At 51.4% G+C, this 23,197-nt stretch overlaps 1 protein-coding gene across 3 annotated transcripts in view; it reads left to right on the top strand.

The window, feature by feature from the left end:
* ARHGAP26 (Rho GTPase activating protein 26) overlaps window positions 1-23,197 on the top strand; it is a 165,617-nt gene that overhangs the window by 85,111 nt on the left and 57,309 nt on the right. For 2 of the 3 annotated variants that reach the window (XM_067305019.1, XM_067305021.1), the window contains exons 12-17: window positions 2,247-2,283; window positions 9,831-9,896; window positions 11,333-11,407; window positions 18,903-18,990; window positions 20,409-20,467; window positions 21,251-21,356. In XM_067305019.1, the coding sequence (XP_067161120.1) occupies window positions 2,247-2,283; window positions 9,831-9,896; window positions 11,333-11,407; window positions 18,903-18,990; window positions 20,409-20,467; window positions 21,251-21,356 (431 nt within the window). The remainder of the gene's footprint in view (window positions 1-2,246; window positions 2,284-9,830; window positions 9,897-11,332; window positions 11,408-18,902; window positions 18,991-20,408; window positions 20,468-21,250; window positions 21,357-23,197) is intronic. The other variant, XM_067305020.1, reaches the window with a different exon arrangement.

Raw genomic sequence — 23,197 nt, 5'->3', positions numbered from 1 at the left:
GAGCTCTTAACTAGAGAGCAGAGCCCCACTTTGGTGGTATATGTTATTAACTTAGATATCCGGGCTCCTGCTCCTGTGAGCCGCAGCGGAGCGGTTGAATGGGATCCTGAGGAAGGCCGTGCCTCTGGAAGTCCCTGGGAATGAGGAGCTCTTCCCCCGTCCCCTCCAGCAAGTCCTCGAGGGTGGGTGCTGCCGCTGGAGAGAAAAACATCTTTGGGGGAAGCTGACTTCATAGCCAGGCCTGCTAGACAGCGCCACTGGCCGAGAAGCCTTCTGTTTATTTTCTTCCCTGTTTTCTCTTATTTTATTTTCGTGATATAAACACTGTTGCTGCAGGAAAATGCGCTTGCTGACTACAGCTGTTTTTGATGCTGAATCATCCCCCACTTTCCAGATGTGAGATGAATAGATTCTTTCCTGCGAGCAAAGTCTCTACTTCATCTTGCGTTGTGTGTCTAGATACCTTAGGAGGGGGAGAGGGAAGGTGAGCTGTGGAAAATGTTATAGAAGATTGGCTATTAGCATAAAGGGATCAGTGTCTCTGCCTAAACCCTCAGTTTGGACTTGCACCATTAAATTCACGGCTCCACAAATCCTTCCCGCGGTGGCAAAGCTGCCGTAAGCAGCTCCTGCCCACCCTCGACCCGCGCCAGCGCAGCTGGTTGTGGGCCCGGCCCCGAATGGGATCCAGCAATGGACCTGGGCTAAAAATAAACCTGCAAGAGGCAAATGGAGAAGAAGAGATCTTTAATGCTGATTAAGTTCCCTAATTTAGCTCACCCCACCGCCTTGCAAATGCAACCGAAGGAACGGCACGTTGCCACCGCGGAGGTGCCCACGAAAGTGCAGCCCGACGTAGCGGTGCCTTGGTGGCTTCCCTGCGGGGCCGGTGCAACGGCTTGTAGCGAGGAAAACCCAGGAATAATGTTACAGCAGTAACCCCCCAGAAGCACGTGGTCCGTCCCCGTGCCCGGAGGCAGGCTCGTGAACCTCTTCATGCCTAATGCCGATGCCCTTCGCGGGGAGCCCGGGAGGCGCTTGCATGCTGGCTGCAGATTAGAGCCGCTCTTCCTCGCCGCTTCCCGCCGCCGTGCCGGTTGCTGCTGGCTGCTGCGTTGCTATCAACATTGTCTTTGGAAACGTGCCTTCCCCGCTTGCTATTTCTGGACGTAGCGTGTGATTAAATCAGCGCTCCGTGTCTCGGGCTCCTGCGAAAGGGGGCTCCCAGCCTTGCTCCCGGGGAGAGGAAGGGTGTGCACGCGGCTCGCTTTGTTCGGAAGCCTACACAAACGTCGTTTCCTGCTGTAATGGATGCTGCCACCCTCGGCTCCATCTTATGATGACAGTGAAGCGCCACCGTGCATGTATTTCTGCTTGGGCTCTGGGCTGATGGGCTAAAAGGATTTTTTTTTAATCATGTTAGTCTTTTGAGCAAGTGAAATACAGCACGTTTGAAGGCTGCTCTCCTTACAGCCACAGTTTTCATTACTCTGTGTTTTTACATTGTGCGTAAACTGTGATTAAAAGCTTCTGCCATTGCTCTTTTCCCTTTTATTTGATCTGTTGAAGCAGTTGCTTTAATCTAAGGTAGCCGAGTTGTAAAAGTGGTGTGGACAGGAGGAAGATCACCAATGTTTGAAGGTGGGAGAGTCTTGGGGTTAAGTCACAATGTTGGCTAGGAAAGTGGCTCTGGTGCGGCCGTGTCGGTGCGTTGCCCAATCCTCCTGCGTTTCAGGTCCTCTGCAAATTAATGTTTTTTTCCCTCTCTTACTGTTTGCCCGTCCTGTTCACTCAGGCTGTAAGCTCTCGTGCGCAGGGACAGCGTCCTGCTCCTTGCCTCAACAGCACCTTCCAGCTGTTCCTACCATGCTGATAAGATGTAATGGGAATTACCTGCCTCCCACTAAGTTTATTTGCTTTATTTGCTTCTCCATGAGAAGAGAGAGGAGAAGAGCACCCGTTTCATGGTTTGTTTAAAAGCTCTTAGAGCTTCTGTTCTTACCTCGTCTCTTTTGCGTTCTCTCCTTCCAAAAAGTATTCTGGTTGCTATTCTAATAAAACTGTGAAGCTGTGAAAACCTGGCTTTTTGAATGTAGAAGTCCTTTGTGGCCTTTTCGGCCAGGTCCCCAAAGGCCACAGAGTGCCCTGGAAGCTGTCGCCGGTGGGCGTTAGCCACGAGATGCATCGGCAGCCGCTTCGCAAGCGGAGGCAGGGCGTTCACGAGACTTTCTTCTTGTGTTTTCCAGGTCTACAACTCGAACAAGGACAACCAGAGCGAAGGCAGTAAGTATTTCTTTTTAAGCATGACCTTATCCCTCGAGAACGCGGCTGCGTTGGGTAATTTGCAGATCGGGAGCTGTGCTGGGCTCTCATGTGCGTGCGGGGAGAGCGCCGAGGCTTTGGGAAGGGCTGGGGCAGCGACCATGCGTGGTCGTGGGCACGTCGGGGTGGCGTGGGGCCTGGCGCCTGCTGCGGAAGGCTCGGCCTCACCGGCTGGGGCTGGCATGCCTCCGAGGCTGTGAAGCGTGCCGGGAAAGGGGAGCTGGGTCATTCCTTCAAACAAGCGTGGGTGTCCCAGGCCAACAAATTCTCACTTCTGAACCACAAAAAAGAGAAGTCTGGTGTGTTCCCCAGCTCCGTCCTGCTGGGGAGGAACCCGGAGGACTAACTCCCCTTTCCAAAGGGGAACTGGAGCAATAATGTCGAGGCTGGGGAGGTCCTGCCTAACTCAACAAGAGCCCCTAAAACGGGCTGTTTTTATTATAGTTTGGGCAGTCAAGGACTGGAGTCAAGAAAGCACTTGTTTCTCTTGCTGGAGTAGTGGTTGCATCTGGTCCTAGCTCTCGTGTCCTCTGTTTCAAAACCCTTAATTGAGCCATTTCCCGAAAGGCTTGAATTGCCATTAATTGCAGTACTCAAAATGCTGATCCCTTCCCTCCTCCCCCAAAGTCCTTGGTCACGCAGGAGCCCGGCCCGGGTTTACGGTTGGTAAATAGTTCATTTGTATACTGTCTTGGACAGGGTGTTTTTGTCTTGACTAGAAGCATTTTTTCTCACAATAATAGGTATAATTTACAGATAATGTTCCTTGCACCCAATTTCAGCCTTTCTGTAAAACAGTCTTTTCCTCATTTCTGCCCTCGCTGATGTGGCCTCTCCTTCCCTCTGGATCTTCCACGTTATCAGCTGCATATGCATCTTATCCCATAGGTATTCCTTTTGGTTTTGCGCAATCCAGATGGTGCTCCCAGCATTAAAAATCGTGCTTCGCACTTGCAAAGGGTTGTGTGGGTAACGCCGTAGCCGAGTGCGAAACTTGCATCAGAGCAGCTCAGTTTTCTCTCCGTTTCGCAGCAGGGCAAAGTGAGGTTTTGCAGGGACAGAGGACAGACCTGGCTCGACGCTCTCCTCGTCCAGTCGTTAATTGTCACCAGTCTGTGAGCTCCCTGCAACCCCCGGTTGCGCCAGGGCAGTATGTGGTGATTGGGATCAAGAAACTGGTGAAAATAACTATTTTGTAAACCTTGTTGAGGGCGGGCGCAAAAGCAGGAAAAACATTTGGGGCTGGCGAAGCAATTACTGCTTCTGAAAGAGACGCTGGTCCGGCTGCGACCGTCCCGTCTCGCGTTTGTGGGGCCGGTGACTTGCCTGGAGTCCCGCTGCAAAGCAGCTGCAGCTCTTTGAGGATCGGTAAGCGCTCGAGTCGAACGTGTCCACGCCGTTCCCGTGGCTGTCCGCGCTTTCTAATCCCCGTCTTTAGCTGTTCCGCGTGCGGTGGGTGCCGCGGAGGGGTTCCCGCGCGCCTGCGCAGGGTTTCCTTGGATAAGGGCTCTCCAGGCCACTGCGGCTCTTGGTGGCCGAGCTGGGTTTCCTTGGATAACGGCTCTCCGGGCCACCATGGCTCTTGGTGGCCGTGCTGCTGGCCAGCCCCGGGGCTCGTGCGTGGCCACCGTGTGCCCTGCGCTGCCCCTGCCCTCGGGACACCAGCCTCATCCTGCCCTGGCCGGCTCACGGTCCCGTTCGCTGGGGGATCCTGGCGTATAAATAGTGCATTTTCCCGGGCTGAATCCGAGCCGGCGTGCCCGCCGGAGGGAATTTCGCACTCCCTTCGGAGGCTGAGCCGGGGGCCCCGTCTGCCCGGGGAGGAGGCTGGGTGCCGACAGCTCCCCCGCGCCCCCCGGCCGGCCGGGCTCCCCGGTGCCGGGGGCTGGTTGCTTCCCAGCTCGCCCTGACTGCAGCCTGCGCAGCAGCTCTGCGTGTCGCCAAGTGCCGTGGAGCTTCGAAGGCACCGAATGCCAAGTTTCTTCCTGCTCCTCTTCCCTGCGTAAGGAAGAAGTCGGGGCTTGGTCGGCTTTGGCGAAGTTGCTTATCTTCCAGCATCCTTTCCGTTCTGATGGTCCGTCTTAGAGATAAGAATAGTTCTTCTTTCCCGCTTTGTAGACCCTGCCCGTGTTTTGTGGCGCGCGCTGGGGCCTCCGATGAAGGTTGCTTACATAACGGTATTCCTGCCTTGTCTGCTAGCAATTATTTTCACATACTGCTCTGACTAGAGCTGCTGCTGCTGCTGTGTTCAAACATCTGACTGTGTTTTAGTGCTCATTAAAACCATGTCTGTAGTGAACTGCTCGCCTCACCAGCGACACTCAAAATTGATTCTGAGCCTGGCTTTTTGCCACGCAGTCTTTGATACAGAAGCTTCCTATAAGGACTTGAAATGAGTGTAATTGAAAAGAGTCCGGATGCAGTTCCTGACCCTTAAAACCTATAGAACTCTGTTTCCTGCTCTTACTTATATTAGTCTGAAAGAGACTCGAAGCACTGTAGTGAGGTCTGCTTTTTGGCCACTATCTAATTTTACAGAGCTTTTGGATTTTACATCCTGCTGCGTGGCCAGATGGCCATCAGCCTACAAGGTGATTTATCTTAATCTTCTTTGGGAGTGAGAAGGAAGCAGTGCAGAGTGGCAGGGTGTGTGGGAACGAGTATCAGTGAACTGCTAGAACTAAATGAATTTTGATGCACTAGCGAGCAACCCGAGAGGACTTGCCCTGCTCTCTGAAAATAAATCCTCTAGGCCACTTGCACATGTTGCATGGACAAGCATTGATGAACTCCTTTTTCCTTCCCCTCACCACCATGTTTCCGTCTTTTTTCCATACCCACTTGATTCCCCATTTACTTCAGGACCCCATTGAAAACTGTCTTTATTTTTATAAACTCTTCACAGACCTTGAGTTTCTTGACACCCTGCTCTGTGTCTCTGCTTGTCTTGGTGGCCTGGTTACTGGGTGACCCAAGCTCCTTCCCCAGGGCTCTTCATTCCCAGCATCTTGCCAGCTCACTGGTAGTTCGAGACTTGCAGTAAGATTAAGCTACTCATTTCTCCCTGGTCTCCACTTCTTGGTTTCTCCCTCCCTCTGTGGCTCTTAAAACCATAATAATCTTTGAAATAGTTCATAGTAATCCTGGCGCTTCACTCCACAGCACAAAGATGTATAATGGGGCATGCGGAAGGGCCAGGTTTGACCTTGTGTTGCAATGACCGATGCTTGCACATCTGGAGTCAGCAAGGTTGCCCAAGGCTGAGCAGAGCTGATTCAGTCTTCTTTCCCCCTTACCCACAGTCTTATATGCCATATCAGCATAAAGCAGAGGAATTAATGGATTAAGTAGAAATAATCTACTAGTCAAAAATAGAATATGATGAGACCAGATCAGTAGCACTAGAAATACAGTGCTTACATGACGGTCTGTTAAGTATGCGTGTGCACGCAATAGCTGAAATACAGGCAATGAGCGTCACCTTTGCTGATCTAAGATATTTCTCCGATATGGTATGAGTACCACGTCTCGGTTGTGCATTGAAATGCTGCTCTTGTACGGAGAGCCCGTGACACGCATCTTGGGCTGTATCTGCTTGTTCCGCATCCTCCCCCGGGCAGTGAGCGCCTGAGGGAGAGAAGGGAAGAGCAGGAGGTAGCGTTGGAGGCTTTGCCCCTGCTGCGTGCTTGAATGCCTGAACAGAGTAGCGTACTGTCCCTGCTAAAAAAGACTCTGCAAATCCACTCTCTGTGGATTAGGGATGCCTGTTGTGCAGAAGCGAGAAGCGTGCTGGCCGTGCTCTTCTGTGGCGGTTCGGGGCTTTGCTCTTCCCCGCTGTCTTCGTGCTCTCGTTGCTGACCGCGGCTGGCTGCGGGCAGCGTTGCCCGACGGTTGCAGGCAGCCGAGTGCGGGGTCCCGTGCTCTCCCGTGCACACGCTCCTGCTCCCGCCTCGCGCCGCCCGGAGCTCTCCCTGAGATCAGCTGGCTGAAGACTTGCTGGTTTTACTTTTTTTTGATAGTTTTTTTTTTTTTTCCAGCCACGTCAACTGGCTGAACCATCTCACGGCACTAGTCCTACCGTCAGGGCAAGGAGGAGGCGGGAAAGGGGAGGGGGCCAAGGAGGCTAGCCGGGGTCTGGCCAGCGCTGCAGGGACTGCACGGCCCGCGCTTCCTGCGGCCACGATCACGCACCATCGCTCTCCCTAGCCCCGAAAGGCAAGCTGGCGTCCCTCCCCTTGCCCATCGCTCCTGACCCATAGACATTACCAAACAGGGACCAAGCTGCTGAATCGAAGCACAGGGCTGGAGACTGTTTTGCCGCTGGGGCAAGTGGAGCAAGTGTAAGGATCAGGGCAGTAGCAGATTCAAATCCGGCTTTGATCTGTGCTCTTGCTGGACTGAATCATTGGGTAAATGAATGAGATACCGAGAAGCTTCTTCTGTGAGAGGGGAAATCAAGCTTTTATGATGCTCATTAAAAGTTAAATTTAAGGATGAATAAAGGCAGTTTGGATATTTAATCAGATATTATTTCTGGATATAACTACTGCGAATAAATCCCCGACCTTTCCTGATCCAGAGCTCAGCAACGAGTTGAAGAGCTTATTCATCTACTTGGGAGGATTATGCTTGGTCATTTCCATCCGGAGAGGCTGCTCCTGTTTCTTCCCTCGGCTGTTACCGAGCCCTGCCGAAAGGTGCGGTTTTAAGCTCTTGCTCAGAGCTGGAGTAGTGGGCTCGGCAGCGGGAGTAAATTGTGGAGAAGGACATATGTTTGTAAGCGTCAGGTTCTCAAATTCAAACCTGCTAGGAACTGAGTGAAAACTGTAGGTTAGCAGAAACGGTTGGCACTTAAAAGTGCATGGTGGAGAGCCTGAAATAATGAACCATATGTCTGGGCAACACCATACAGGGATACCGAAAGATCAGGGTTAGGACTAGCACTAAGCAAAGCTAAAAAGATCCGTTGAACTGGGTTAGTCTGTACAAAAGGGTTTCTACACCACCGTTTCCTGCTTGTGTTTTTCAACGGTATGGGGTCCCTGGGTCTGTCCCACTAGTTAATGGTCCATTGATTTTGCGTTGTGTCTGTGCTTGGAGAATAGTTGGAGCTGTGCTGAGGGATCCACGAGGAGCTTAGCACGACCTGTGGGACTTGGGGATATACCCTATAGTACAAGCGTCCTGCAACTTGACTGCTTATGTTGGCGCAGCGCTTCGGTATGCTTGCCCAGAAAAATACAATAGAGCTGCCGTGCTGTTTGAGGTTCTTCTGCCATTCATCATGCAAGTACTAGTACCAGCAGAGACCTTGGAAACAAGTGATTAGCACGGCACTGCACCATGCAAGCTCGAGACAGCCAGTGAACTGGCAGCTTAACATGCACCAGCAATGAATCTAGTATGTTTAAATAAATGATGTGAACAGGGAGGATGCGAAGGAATAAAATTGCATGTGTGTCTTGCTGCGAGGGCACTGCCAGCCCAGGTGCTGGATCCGCTCCTGTTGTGCTGTAGGCAGAAAGCCATCTTGTGTCTCTGGCAACCTAGCATTCCCTAGTGTTTGCACAGAAGTACATAAAGTCATCTCCTTTTAAGATAATACTGCGCCTTCTCTGCCTTCTGGAGTTCAAAATCCTAAAAATGTTATACAACCCTTGTGTCAGACACTCTGGGGAAAATACTGCATCTTCCATTTTACAAGTGGGAGAACCTAAGAGGTTTGGTGACTGTTCCCAAGTCTCTGGCAAAGCCAGGATCGTGTTCCTCCCGGTGTTTATAATCCGTGCTGCAGCCGGAGGGGTGCTTGCAGCGCGGGTGACCTGGTCCGGCCAGTCGAGCACCGGCAGCTTGCTGCGGGCTGCGCCTGGGCTCTGCCCACCACGCCATCCCTCCTCTTCACTGAGGCTTCCAGGCCGTCCCGAAGTCCTGGGTGCCTTTGCACGCCCTTCTCTGCGTGACTCCTGCCATGGGAAAGGTTTCCCAAACCTTTGTATAGAGAGGAAGTAATTTCCCGTAACAAATAGCTGACTGCAGGCAGTGTTTCCCACGTAGCAGTGGAAAGCTGACTAAGGGATAAATGTTCCTTCAGGATTCCAGCAGGTATTTGGATCCACATATTAGTAACCCCTTTAAATTAAATTTGAAAGCCTGCAACAGCTTGAGTTAATTGAGTCTTGCATTCCACTAACATGAATGTTTTAGATCCTACTCTCAGGCAGAGGCAGCTGCCTTCAGGACATCCTAATTTGCACCAAATAAATATTTCATTTGTGCTAATAAAAGAAGGGGCTGTTCTTGAACTATGCACGTCTGCGTAGGAGAAGGGGTAAATGGGATGTTTTGTGTATTGTGCGTGAGACAGTATTGTACAGTTGGGTGTTTTTATCGCCTGGGAGGCAGCAGTGTTCATCTGAGGTGTCCCGCAGGGCGTGAGCAGCTGGGGAGGGCAGTGGGACTGGCCTGCCCGAGGGCTGGGGCCGGCTCGCGCACCACGGACGGACGGGTCTGCGCCCGCACGGGGCTGCTCTGGAAGGGGGGTTGGCCGGGAATACGTGCACTCGCTGTTGCTCTCGGCCATGGCCCTTCTCTCTTCTTTGCACCGTGTTCTTACCTCCACGCTTTCGCCTTCCACTTCCTTACTCTTGTCTTCCTATTGCTACTCGTACTTGTCTCCTTCTCTTTTCCAGGCGTTTCTTTCCCTTTTCTTTTTTGTTATCTTTCCCTTTTCCCTAGCCCATGGCACTTTTCAGTGCTCTAACCTGTCACATGGTTTGTTCTTGGAAAAAAAAAAAAGCATCTGCGCAAAAACACTCAAAAGCAACAACGAGAAACCCAAGCAACCGGAAAGCCTCTGCCCTGCTTCCCCTGGGAAGCCAATCACATAATCCAAGCGTACCGGCAGTCCCGCGTGCGGCACAGATGGAGATGGCCTCAAGATGAAGCCCTCTTTCCAGCAGCAACGATGGTTTGATTAACTGGGTGGAGATTTTAGAGGATTTATAGGAATTATCTGGTGTTCAGATCAAGCAAGATGGCTTGTGCAGTGTTCAAGGATTTGTTGGGCCAAATATATATGTGATTTTTCTTTTTCCAAGAAACCTAGTTTCAACTTCCCAGGCAAAGTTTTCTTCAGGTTGTCTCACCTTGATCCTAAATTAATATTTTGACCAACTGTGGGCTTAAATCTCCAGATAGCCAGGGGCATTGCTGGTCCGTAGGGACACGCAGGCAGAGGCGTGGGAGGCGGCAGTTCAGAGAGACGCGGAGGCTGAGGTGACGTGTTAGCGTTCTGTACTGCCGCCGTTAGGCCTGGTACAAACGAGCGTACGAGTGCCTTTCTTCCACCAACACCTAATTTATCTCCTGTTCCTTCCTCCCCGCATCGTTTTGAACAGCGATACGACATTGCTTTGAATGTCAGCGATGACTCCTGGGTGAATGAGCGCTCAGTGGGAAGCCCTCGCTGTGCTAGGTGTTTATCAGTTCTCTCTTTTCTTTCCTTTCAGCTGCCCAGTTGGATAATATCGGCTTCAGCATTATCAAGAAATGCATACATGCTGTTGAAACAAGAGGTAGAGCAGCTCGCCAGATGGTCTTGTTTTGGGGGAAGGCCTCGCATCTGTTCCTAGCATAGCGATTGCTTACCTGCTCTTTTCATGAACAAAAATGATTCATTAACTCTCAGAGACCCACATCTGATAACCGCTGTAGTAAGCTCACGCAAATGCCTTTGCTGAGACATGCATTGGCCAGGTGGCCTAGGATGGTAGTGGTTAAGCAAACATCAGAAAGAGAGTTGAATTAGGAAATTATGCACTGGACGTTCAAAATGGGGGGAAAGGAATGAAGTTGCAGACTTCATCTGAGCATGCCTTAGTTGATATTTATGCAAAGCACTTCCTCTCATAAGGGATAATAAATAGATGTGGATTTCGATCCTTCCCCTAAATTTCTTGCAAAGACTATTTATATACAGATGGGCTATCTTGTTAGCATCCGAGCCACCTCGCAGTGAAATATGGGTCTTGTTCTCACATCGTTTCTGTGAGAACTGTTATCTGCACTTATATAAATGGCCTCAAAGGCAACCTTTGGTTGAGTAAAGATCTGAGTTGCCAGTATTTCTGCCAGTGTTCTTTCACTGGAGTCTTCTTCCTACCCATAGACAGTATAATATGATGTGGGCTATCTAAAGTTGGTGTTTTCTCCGTAATACTTGCAGCAGTGCAGAAGCTGCTGTCGACAGTAAAGGAAGACACAGTGGTTACTGGGCTTTTGCAGCTTCCCACATGAAGAATATTTTGAGATTTTCGTGCTACTCACAACTTTCTGTAACATCCAGGTCATGGTTTAAAAGCCATATGGGAACAAAGAAATAAATACAAAAAACAGAGGGATAGATGAGACCAGCAAGCAAACAAGGCAATTACAATTATTAGGGAAAACTGAGAGAGCTTGAGCTGTAAGGTTTGGCATATCTAACTCGAAGATGCTTTGGTGAAAAGAGGGCTTCTGTCACTGTTTAAGTCCTCTGGCTGTTGTCTGCTATAACAAAGAGGTCTAGACTTTTTGTCGTTTTTGGCATTACAAGAATAATAACATTGTTTTGTTCAAGGCCTCGTTGTTCCAGGCCCTTATGAAGAACGCACAGAAGGCTCAGACCTCAACCTGAAGAACTTAGCACAATAAATTTTTCCAAAGCTGCCATTCAGCGTTAAGCGCAGATCCTTCAGGGTGCAGCCATACTCGCTCACTGATGAGTGGTGTGGTGAAAGCGTGTCCTTGTATCTTTGATTCCTGAGCTAATTGGGGGTAATATTTTTAATGAATACATGAAAGCTCTGACATCAAAACCAAATTTTACCCTCTTCTATAATAGGTGGGATGAGAGTTTGTACGCAGTTGGTGAGAGGCTTTAATTATTGCTGCTGTTAGAGAGGCCAAAGAAATGAAAGAAATGTTAGTAGTTCTTTTGACATACTCCTAATGAACTCTTTATTTTTCCCAGGGATCAATGAGCAAGGGCTCTACCGAATCGTTGGAGTAAACTCTAGAGTTCAAAAGCTGTTGAGTATATTAATGGGTAAGTATCTCGTATTACATTAAAGGCAAGTAGATTGTGCTGCTTTGAAGTCTTGCCAGCTGAGAATGGAGGCTCTTGTCTCGGTGCCTCATCGCGGTGAATGTGCTCGTAGGACCACAACCTGCTAGAGGCCGGGAGGCTGCAGGGCACCACTGGCAGGTTACAAAGGTAGGACTCACGTGGCACGTTACCTTTACCAGGTCTTCTGGTACAGTCACTGGTGTCCTGCTCACATGTGCAGCAGTCTTGGCAGCCTTCCTGAATGCAAACTGAAGTCTTCAAAGAAATAGCTAAAAGCTTTGGTTTTTAATCTCCTACCTGCCACGTTGTTCCCGGAATACTTTTTAATTATTTTCTCTCTTTGTTGCATGCTGCCTGTGGCTCTTGTTACCTTCCCCTTGGACTTTCTTCTGCCTGTTTTAACGCAGTCTTGCTCAGGCCTTTCAAGCACGCGTTTTCCTCATGCTTGAGACCTGAGGCGGTGGATCCTGCGGTTCTGGGTGCTCGGGTGGAGAGGTTGTGTCAGGTCACCCAACAGCAGAGCCTGGTGCTAAGCAATGTGCCTGCTGACAGGGCTCCTCTGAGCGCTGGCCGCGATGTGCAGCCACCCTGCGGCTGCCCAGCAGCCCTCAGCAGCCTCTCCCCACCTCTGTTAGCTGATACGATGGCAAGAGGGAGGTTGTGGTGCTTGCTACGAGTGCCTTCTTGCTCTAACCAGTATTCCCTTGGGCCTGATTTGAGCACCGATCCACGCAGGAGCAAACGGGTCGGTGACTGTCAGCGAACTGGTAGTTGGTCCTGGCGTCGGGTAGGTCTGGGACAGCTGTGTCTGACTTCTCTTGGAGTGTTCCTTGTTGGTGTTGTTGGGTTTCCATCTCCCCTTAGCTTGCATAGCCGTATGTGGGGTCACGCTTCTTGGTCAACAGCTTCCGTGTTAAGTATAGCCTGGTGGTTATACCCAACTCAAAAATAAATGTGAGTCATTCCCCCCATGTGCCTCCAGTCTTTTTGCTACCCTTCCAGGCCTGGTCTGGTCCAGCAAAACCTACCGTCCCCCTTACGCCCTCGTCCGTGATCCAGGCTGATGCTAAAGCTAGCTACGGCTATCTATGGCCAAATAGACGGTGTCCTCCTCTGCAGTGACAGGGAGGCCTTTGCATCACCTAGCTCTGGCCCCGCCGCCGGCGTGCGTGGTCTCGCGGTGGCCAGCCGCACCGGGCACGTCTCTGAGCCCAGCCGCCGCTGTAGCCTTAACTCCGTGACCCACCAGCGCGGCCGCGCCGGGCTCCCCGTATCGGCTCTGTTCTGCCGCGCGGGAAGGAAGCGCCGGCAGCAGTAATCAAAGAGTTGGGGGTCAGGTGGGCACCCTTCTGCTGAAGAGCAGCAGGATGCGGAAGACGCCCGGCCGCTCGTGCGAGCGCCTGCCTGCCGCCCCTCCCCGGCCCGGCCCGGCCCTCCGGATGGATCCGGCGGGGACGCGTGCCGGGAGGAAGTTCCCACGCCGGCTCCCAGCGAGGTAACCCTCTGCGCACTGGAACAGCGTTAGCTGCCCTGCGTCGAATCTGGCTCCTGTTCGTGCTTTCATTACGTTGTTTATTGCTTTAAATGCCCCCTTTGGATCGTTTGTCCATCTAGACGTGCGTGTGACATGCATTTGAAGAAGAATTTTGAGAAAATTCTCACTTGCTGAGTTAGAGCAGGAGCAGCTGGACTCCTCCAGTCCTGTCTCATGCTTGTCAGACTTGGCAAAAACCCCTATGATTTAGGTGCGGTAATTAGGAAACAAACGCTTAATTATTTGTTAGCACCCTTCTAAATGTGTTTATTACTCACTGGGACAAATGAGTGACGTTTGTGTTTTTCTCTTTCTTTTCCTCTCTTTTTCCATGTGCTTATTAGCATCCCTTCCCTTTTTAACTTCCTTTTCCATGCCTTCACAAAGCGCCAGCGCTCCTTTCTCCTTGCGACAAGTTTTAATCCATTATGTTTCACTTTCAGTCTCTTTCCCTCTCCTCTTCCAATTCCCCCTTCTTTTCCCACCATTAAAATGTTCATTGAATAAAGCCCCTGGTGGTTGTTACAGTTGTCAGCATTAACCTATGTAAAATTGATACTCCAACGAGACTATTGGGAAGCAGAAGGGTAACGCTCTAAATCACTGTTTCAGGCTCCTGGCTGATGCAGGGGGACATCTCTGCATCGGTTATGTGCTGGCATTTGGAAGGTTCTCTGCAGTCACAAGAGCTAGTGACTGACTGACTTTCTTTTATTAATAAGAGTCTGGCGTAGGCTCTGGAGCATGTGGATATGTCCTGCTAGCCACTACGTACGGCGGATAAGCCAGACCTGTCTCACGGTGCTCACATTTGGCACTGTTGCGTTAGAGCATCGGTTAAAGCGCGTTGCTGCCGCTGATAAAAATAGGCTGGGGCCTGGGTGCCCGGCTACGCGGTCAGTGCTGATACGGCAGGTCCTCTGCTTCTGCTTTTTATACCAGTGTGTCTCATCTCAAGGGCTAGCAGAGCGGCTGAGCTCACTTTCTTCATGCGAGGGCATAATCTGTCCCCGCGGTTACGTTTGCACGGTTTCGTCAGCGGCGGGTTGAGGTTCTAGGCTGTGACAGACGGCAAAGCTTGCCCGTTTTAAGAGCTCTCCGGAGCTGGGGGGAATTCGCAGTTTTGGACACCATCCAGAGTCCGTTACCTTCTCGGTGACTGAGGCCACTCAGCTGTCGACCGTGCGTCTCATAACGTGGTGATATACAGTTCGTGGTTTTTCTTTGTCCTGGCATGTCTTCATTAGCTGCGGGTGCTGAGAGTCCCACCGCGTGCTGGTGCTTCCCGGAAGGATTGCTGCCGCTGCGGTGCTGGCCAGGCGGACCCTGCAGGCGTCACCGCCGGTGTGGGTCTCCCGTGCTCTCCAGCAGCTGGGACTCTTTGCAAACCCGTGTCTCCATATCTTTCTCAGGATCACAGGCAATTAAATCTTCTCTGTACAAAATTCCAGCATTCAGGCTGTCTATAAAGTAAGCGTCGAACCGAAATGCGTCAACTGTCAAACCCCCTTTTGTTCTCTCCTGCCCCCTGAGGATTCGATGCCTTGAAAGGAGAAGCACCACTCTGCTTAAATGTTCCCTGTTCAGAGCAAAAGCTCATGAACTAAGAAGCCAAATTTTGCTTACAACTTCAGGTTTCCCTTATATTTAGAAATGAATGTGGGCAGTGTTAATGGTTTGCATACAGTTTAAATGGCAAAAAGATCAAGTTTCAGCGAGCGGTGGCTGCTGTAAGTGACACTGCCGCAAAGGCCTTTGGCACGACGCCTTTCCGCAGGAGGCCGCGCTGCACGCTCGGCCGCGGGGGACAGGCGAGAGCGCTCTGCCCGTCGCATCTACCACCGCTCGTGGCTTCGGCAGAACGGGTCACTTTTGCTGAAACTCCGGGTTTCCTATGGGTGAAACGGGCCACGGCGGCCTCCTACCAAAGCTTGCGAGAGGCAGATCAGCTGGGTTAGGAGTTGCCTTTCTCTAACTCTTGCCATCACCACGTACCATAAATAGGAGGGCAAAACCCAAGAAATGTCAGATGAGTGGGGCAGCCCGCCCTAGGTGGCCCTGCTCGAGCGGGGCGGTGGGACCAGGCGATCTGCAGAGGTCCCCTCCCAACCTCAGCCCGCCTGCGGTCCTGCGATGGCGGCGTTTGGTGCGACCTGGTCGCCGCTTCCCCGTGCACACGCGGCAGTAAGGGGTGGCGAGCGGCGCTTCCTAGGGCCGAGAGCTGTTGTCATCGGTTGCTGTCTCACGGCTGTTTTGGAAATCTCTGCAGCGACCCGCTGCGTGGTGAGGCTGTATTCCAGGCAGCTCCTCCAACCGCCGGGAGACCGGTGGGGAAATTCCCGTGCCATAAAAAAGCACATTGCCGTTTCTTCTCGCCTGAAATCTGGAGCTTTGCAGCTCCCTTTCATTTCCTCAGGAATCCCCCGAGCGAGGCAGCAGGCGGTGAATCCCGGTGCTCCGGCAGCTGCGGGGAGGCGCTGGCCCGGCTGGCGTTTGCAGCCGCGCAGAACGAGCCCGGGGCAGGCGAAAACGGAGAGATGCTCTAGCGGCTGGTAGCATCAGGGGAGAGCAAAATGCTTCCTTCAATCTCTGCTGGAATAAAAGGTTTGGGGGAGTTATTTTTCCACTCTGTTTCCCCCCTACCCTCCCACTTTTAACCTTTTCTGTATCTGCTAAGAGGCATCATGTCAGTAATTCGCAGCGATAAGCAACCTGAGGGTTAAAACCGAATTTGGCCTGTGGAATACCTCCTCGCTTTTACGGGCGCTATTTCCCATTTGCACCAGTTCGTGTGAAAATTTGTCCTTGTGTGAAGATAGAAGCCAGCCCGTGGGGCTAGCTGCGTCCTTCCTTAGCTTGGAAGACAGATGCTGCGTCTGTAACCTACAAAGCTAACCATTTGCAGACTCATAAATCTGAAGGTCAAGGAGAGCTGATTATCTGCTCTGAGCCTTTGCATGAGACCGACCGTAGAATTTCAAGCAGGATTTCATACAGCAGGCCTAAAAACTTCTGGATGTGGTTTGGAAAAGACATCCACTCTGGAGTTGTTTGCTCAGCTTCAGCGAAGGCCTTGCTTTTAAAAAGTTAGAATATACATATATATGTATATATATATTTTATTATTATTGTTTTTTTTTTTTTTGCTATGCCATGTTTACGTTTAACTTATTAACATTGCAATGGGAAGTTGCCTTGGCATTGAGAAGGAAGGATGGTGTTCATTTGTGTGATTAATGTGAGAGACACACATGAACTTTGTGTGAATATACATTTTTTAAATGTTTACTTTTTCAAGTGCTTCTCTTGATGTTTTTTTTTAATTAAAATACACCCTTTGCCCTGAGGGAGATCCTAACTCTTATTCAGTGCATTCTTTTAATTAGTTTTAAAAATATGCTATGTTTACCTATTGCTTTAAAATTCAAAAGCACAGTATATATGCCTGTGAAAAGAAAAATAGCCACTGAGCCGAACCCCTGGGACCATCTGGTGTCGGCAGCCGCACTGAGCGAGCCCTTGGCGCTGCCGCTTGTTGGGTCTGCAGCGGCTCCGCATCCTGCCGCGAGCTCTCGAGGGCTCCGTGCAGCTCCCTGCCACTGTGTAGGGCCCGCGCCAGTTGGTCCCGAAATGCCCGGAAGGTTTCCCACGGGTGTCGGTGGGATCCGGCCGCGTGGGTGCCCGGGTCCTGCTTGCCTGGAGCTCTGCGCTCGCAGCGAAGAAAGACCTTCGGCTTTATTTGCGCTCTGCGACGGCTGAGAGATGAACCGAGTTTGCTTGCTGACGGTGAGGACTGAAAGAGCAACGAGAAGTCATGGAGCAGCCTCAAAGCTGGAGCGGAGCGGCGCACGCGGGCCTGCAGAAGGAGGGAGTTTGCATCCCGCCTCGTCCGCGGCGGCCAGAACAGCGTTCGTTGCTCCTGGCCCGGAGGAACCGCGATCGTCCGTCCCGGTCCCTGCTTTCCTGAAGGCTCTTTTATTTTCAAAACATTAAGGTGTTTTCATGGAAATCGGTAAAAATAGTGCTGTACTGGTCTCACTACAGAACTCTGTGCAAACAAGTCTGGCTTCCTGATCTGGTTTGGTGGTTTACAGAAAGCGGAGAGAAGCAGCAAGCCCCAGATTCCTGCGAGCACGGTGCTCACAGTGGTCGATTCAGATCAGCGCTTGGAAAGAACGTGTTGTTACTCCAAAGCCTCATATTTACATCGTGCAGAGCAGCTGCACGTTTTTTTGATTTCTTTAAAGGAATTTTTGAAAGGAAAGATAGGAGGGGGGGAGAAATGCAGAAAGGAAGGGAAGGCCCCGGAGGAAATGGAGAAAAATATGCTGCAGTATTCAGCCATAAAACTAGCGCGGCTCCGGAGGCTCCCGGGCTCCGGGCAGACGCGCTGTGTGGAGCGCGCATCCACATACGGGCAGAGGGGCAGTTCTGTGGGTCTCACCTCCGAGCCGGTGCCGGGAACCGCGCGGCACGGGCACCGGCGGACTGCCCGGGTGCTCCCGTCCCCGTCGGCACCGCGGTGCTGCTGGTCCCCGCCGAGCCGGCGGGGGGTTCGAGGCACGGCGCTGCAGCTCGTTTCCCGCGTGCGGATGTGCAGCGTGCCCGGGGGAGCCGGCCCGGCGGCCGGATGACGGCCCGTGGGTGCCCGACGCTCTGCAGGACGGGGGCCCGCGGGGCGTGAGGGTCCGTCTCCTCCCTCTTCTGCCGGCGGGGGACTGAGGGAGCGCGACGGGACGCGGCCGAGACGCGGGAGCGCTGCGAGTCGCTGCCCGAGTCCGTCGTGTTTGGGCCTCGCAGAGGTTATGGGTGACGCAGGAGGATGAAAGGAGAGGTAAAAGCTGTGATTATGTGCGTGGCCGGTGAAGAAACCGAGCTGAGAGCTTCGTCTTGAGACAGGGGAGATGTCCTGAAATGCAGCTTTGTGAGCAGGGGCGTCTGGTTCTGATCTTTTGTCTTTATTTGGGGGGAAAAAGTTACGCTTCTCCTCTGACTTGCGTGAATTTTGGGGTTCCTGAGGATGGCTTTGAGGTGGTTGGATAGAAGTGGTCACAGCAGCGCTAGCGAAGGATGCTGGAGGTCTAGAGGTGGGACGGAGCACGTCCTCGGCTCGAGCGGGAAGGTGGTTTCAATATCGGAGGCTCCGGGGACTTTCCGGAGACGGGATAAGCACAGCTCAGGGCGGCGGCACAGGACATAGCTCGGCCCTCGCCCAGGTACGCCACTGCTGGCCTTTGTCAAAGCTGAAGCTCTCAGGAGAAGCCGTTCATCACCACAAAACGTTTTGAAGACCCGTTGAGGTTTCCATCCAACGCCGCTGCAGCGAACCAGGGATTCGGGTCTCGGAGGGCCAGGCTCCAATGTCCCCTCTGCTCCGTAGGAAGAGCCGCAGCACCGGGAAGGCGGGGGGCTGCGGGAACCCGAGCGCTCGCCGGGAAGGCCGTGCCGCCCCCGCGTTGCCGCCGTTGGCTTGCGCGCGTTGGGGCTGTGGCAGGTCCCCGGAGCCTGGTTTAGGCGCGCGGCGATGTCTCTGCAGCGGGCCGGCCGGCAGCCGCTAGCTGGTTTGCTCCGCGCCGCGGTCCTGCCCCGCTCTGTCACCGCAGTCATTCAGCACCGCGGTCTCCTGCATCCTGCTTGATGTCACGCTTTAAGTGAAACTGCCACCGCATTGCTCATGATTCACGTTTTTCCCTTTTTTTTTTTTTTTTTTTTGGTCCCATGCAAGCGAATCCTTGTGTCCCCTTGCCACGGACTCAGCCTAATTGCAGGAGCGTCTGCTGGGGTTCACCTCGCGGTCGCTGGGGGTTTTTGGAAGAGCTCGTAAAATGGGGCACGAAGATCTTCCCATGCGGTCGGCTGTGTTCTGCTGATGCTGGCGTGGTGCGTGCTGTGTTGTCTCCTTTTCGGCTCACTTTTTCTCTTTTTTTCCTTTTTCCTTAGATCCCAAAACAGCCACTGAAACAGAGACGGAGATCTGCGCAGAATGGGAGATAAAGACCATTACTAGTGCGCTGAAAACCTACCTGAGGTGAGGGGCAAAGTCTCCCGTCCGCCGTGCGGCTGCAGGAGGTACCCGCGCGGGCCTGGGCGCTACTGCCCGCGGCCGCAGCTGCTTACCGAGAGCGCTTTAATATTAACAAAGGAGAGACCGCTCCAGCAGAATTTATCCTGGCCCTTTCCTTGACCCTCCGGCATATCTGAGTGGGACATGGGGAATATGCTGAGCTCTCTAGTAGATGCATGTATCATACAAACGTGATTTGCAAAGCTCGTTCTTGCGCACCCCTGCCTCGATTCACGCTCTTCCCTAAGCTTTTCGCTGCAGGCTTCCAGCTAAGGAGCATGGGGCAGGCAGGGAGCACAGTGCTTCTGCTGGGGCTGCGGCAGGCGATATGATCCTTTTTGCAGGGTGCTAAGCTTTATTGTAGTGGTAATTGCTGTATGAAGGTTGATGCCATTATCATCCTGGGTTATCTTCCAAAAATGTTCGTTTGTTGGCAGCTGTAAGTACTTCATTATCCCCAACATGCTTCTACCTGTTGTGACTGCAGGCTTTTGCTTTCTGTTGCTGTTCTGTGTGTTTTGTTTTGGTTTGGTTTTTTGAGAGAGAGAGAGCAAGAGAGAAGCTAAATCCAATTAGGGTGATGAATATAATTAGCGTCATGGATCTCAGCCTAGAAAATCACAAAACGCTACATAATTTTGCGTGATTGGCAACCTTTGCTCCAGAATTGAATTGTTTGCGAGGCAATGAAGAAAGTCAGCAGCATGAGAATAGTTGCTCACTGAGTAAAAAGGTCAAGACTAAGGAGAAGTGGCAAATCCAGGGAGGTCCTGAAGATGAGGACAGCAGAGCTGCTGCAGGAGAGGACCGTGCATTTGCAGCTACGTGGGGGAGAGCTGTCCCAGCACTGCTCTGCATGTGCCTGCCTCTAGTCAGGATTACCAGGCCCCCAAACTTCATCGGTATTCAATATGAAACAGTCTTTGGGGGTTTTTTTCCTCTCTTAAATCTGCTTAAGTTTACCAAGATGTCACATTGAAGGGATCTGGAAGCAGGAGGGAAAAAGAGGGAATTTAATGGGAACAGTGATTGCTAAAGTTTTATGACTAGGTTTGTTTCTTTTTTTAATTTATTTTTAAACTTATTTGAAAATCACGAACTCACTAATGTAGCAAAACTCAGCCTGTGTTACTGAAGGAATGCTAAAATTAAAAATGAATTGAGTATGGTCCAGAAAAGAAAGGAAGAATAAATCAAACCTCCCTCAGTATATCTTATTCCTTCTGATGAGAGGAATTAATTAGCAGAGTTGCTATTGCTTAGTTCTGCATGTTTAAAAAAATGGAGCTGAATTCGCAGTAATGGCAAAGTTGTGTTTCTGCAATTCTGTGGATTCTTTTGCTCGAATGTATTTTGTTCATGTTACCTTTCTTTCACTCTAGGATGCTTCCAGGGCCGCTCATGATGTATCAGTTTCAAAGAAGCTTCATCAAAGCAGCAAGTGAGTTTATTGATGTCTATGGCATCTGTCGGAAAGAGGCACATAATTTGCAAGTAACTGCCCGTAACCTCTCCCCTGCGACTTTCCCACCAACCTCCCTATTCACAGATCTGGGAAAGCAGAATAAGAATCGAGGTGCAAGGGGCATGTTGTTGTTTGGGACTTACTGGATAGAAAAGAAACGTAGATGCTGCAGGGGGAGAGGAGAAACTACTGATGGCAATAACTGGTGTTGCAGTTATGTGCTTTTTTAACCATCATCTCCCCGGATGAGTGAGGCTGTGCGGTGGTAGAAGAGACTAGACAAGGGTGATTTCTTGGATGCCTCCCACGTAGGCAGCGAGAGCATGCCTGTCTGCAGCTGTGACCCAGCTGGGGCTGATGGCCAGGTGCTAAACGCTGCCCAGGTGCTGTGCTGGGAACACCTTTACGGTGCTTGAAAGCACATTGGGCAAGAAGGTGCTGATGCTTCCCACCTGTGAAGTCAGAGAAACATCTGAGTTACAACCAGCCTGTTCTCTGATCACAACGGGCTCTTCATACCGCTGGTGTCTGTTGTCAGCTCGTTATTTCAGCCCATTGCTTTGTTCCTTTTTAAAACGACTGATTGGAGTTGGTAAAAGGAAAAACCGTGGTCATGAATGTCCACAGTGTGCCTGGGTAGAGGTGGAAGCCTCAGGTCCCCAGAATGTCTGTCTGTGTTACTGTTTGGGCTTGCATGGGTTTTTTTTCTATAGTAAAAACCCTCTAGCAGAGATAAATCATCCTTGATTTCCAATGCAGAACTGGAAAATCAGGAGTCCAGGGTGTCCGAGATCCACAGCCTCGTTCATCGGCTCCCGGAGAAGAACAGGCAGATGCTGCACTTGCTCATGAACCACTTGGCAAAGTATGTATATGACTGATGTGTTTTTCTCTCATTTTTCCACTTCCTCTGAAAGTTAATAGTGGCAGAAAAGTTTCCTTGTTTTTGTGTGTGATGTTGAGTCATATCTGGTTGACTAGTAACTGGAAATCTGTGTGTGAGTGAAATAAAAATTGGTACGGAAGGAGACGTAGGAGGAAGGGGAGCGCGGCTCTCCAATTGACCTGCATCGCCGTCGTGCCCCGTGGGGCGCCGTGGTGGCCTGGCTCGCTGCGGGGAGCAGGCACCACCGTTCGACGGGGAATTTAGCGTCGCTTTGAATGGCACCTTAATGGCTGCGGGCTCCCCAGAAGGTGCCCTGGAGGTTAAGAGCATCCCTGGGCTTCAGATCCAGCCTCGTGTTAAAGGACTAAAAGCTTTCTTTGAGGCAATAGAGGACTATTCTGTGGCATGGCTTTTTGCCTTTGTGCAACTTGATTAATCAATAGTTTTAGGTCACCTTGAAACTTTTTGAGAGCAAAGGAGTCAAATTTTTTGCTTTCAATGCTAGAGCTGGCCTATAATTTCCCATCTTCTTCCTGCTCTTGCTGGTTACCATGGAAACCTTTGATTGGTGTTTAAAAAGTGAAGGCATCAGAAGGTGTTTGTGGCAGCCTCAAGGCTAGGAGGCCATCGCTGCCCTTCGCTGTTCCCCTTGCAGAAACCTGCAGGAGGAGTTAATCAACATAGAAAAATCAGCAGAAAAATTCCGCAGAATTCTGGGGAAACCTGGAGTTATCTGTGTAAGAGGAAAAAATAATAAGTGATACTTCAGTTATGTTTAAAAATGCCTCCAGATGCTTTCTCATGACATGTATTTGTATCGGTTCCATGGAATCCACAGCAAGGCTGTTAAAAACCGAGGGCTGGTTCAGATCCGAGTTTCAAAACCTTCTGCATTTATAGGCTCAAGCCAAGGGATAGGGAGTTCCAGGTACTTCCAGCAGCCAAGTATGTGCAAGGAATCTCATAACAACTCAAGTGCTTTTTGTTGAAAGGAAAACCTGGTGGCACAGCGCGCGAGATGTGGAGGGGGGAGGCAGGTAGCACAGTGGGTTTCAAGCTGTTTTAGTAGGGAAGGAACTGAAACAAAACATAAACAAACAGTGAGCATAGTGGTGCTTGCTATATTAGGAGGAGAAACAGCTCATAGTGGTGGTTTAATGGGAAAAATATTATCTTGGAGAAAGGCAGGAAGCTGCACAAACGCGAGCCTTGTTGTTCCAGCGGGACCGGAGCCCGGGGCGAACGGCCCTGCGAGAGCTGAACTGCTCCGGGCGTTCCTGGAGCTGCCTGCGGTTACTGGAGGGAGCCATGGACAAGTGTGAGGGTTTGCCCTAAGGTGTCAGCTGGGACGTCCTCAGGCACAGAAGCATCCAGAGCTGCAAGCAAGGTGACGCTCCTGAGATGCTACCAGGATGCAGGTGCCAAGGTAGCAGCCGGCCTGGACCCGGCTCTCCGCACCTCTCCGGTGCACTGGGGGCATCCTCGGCGGCTGTGGCAGCCTTTCTGCCCCGCGGTGCCCTGGAAGGAGACCCCCAGCCCCTCCAGGGACCTTCCTGGTGGCGGGGGGAGCTTGGTCCATGACTCACTGCTTTGGCTCTTATAGACGAACCAGTTTAGGTGCCATAAAGCAGAATAAATGACTTGACAGTTGATCTGAAGTGAAGATAAGGCTTCACATCCGTGGAAGATACTCGGAGTGAGGGAAAACATCACTGGAAGGAAAGAGTGCCTTGTTCCCCTGAAACCCCGTGTTCAGGGCAAGGAGGCTGCTTGGAGGGAGGAGGTAGGACCTGGACGGCTTGGGAACGGCGCCGTCATGG

The sequence above is a fragment of the Apteryx mantelli genome, chromosome 14 (genome assembly GCF_036417845.1).
Source record: "Apteryx mantelli isolate bAptMan1 chromosome 14, bAptMan1.hap1, whole genome shotgun sequence".
NCBI lineage: Eukaryota > Metazoa > Chordata > Aves > Apterygiformes > Apterygidae > Apteryx > Apteryx mantelli.
This window is presented reverse-complemented; position numbering and strand designations above follow the sequence as displayed.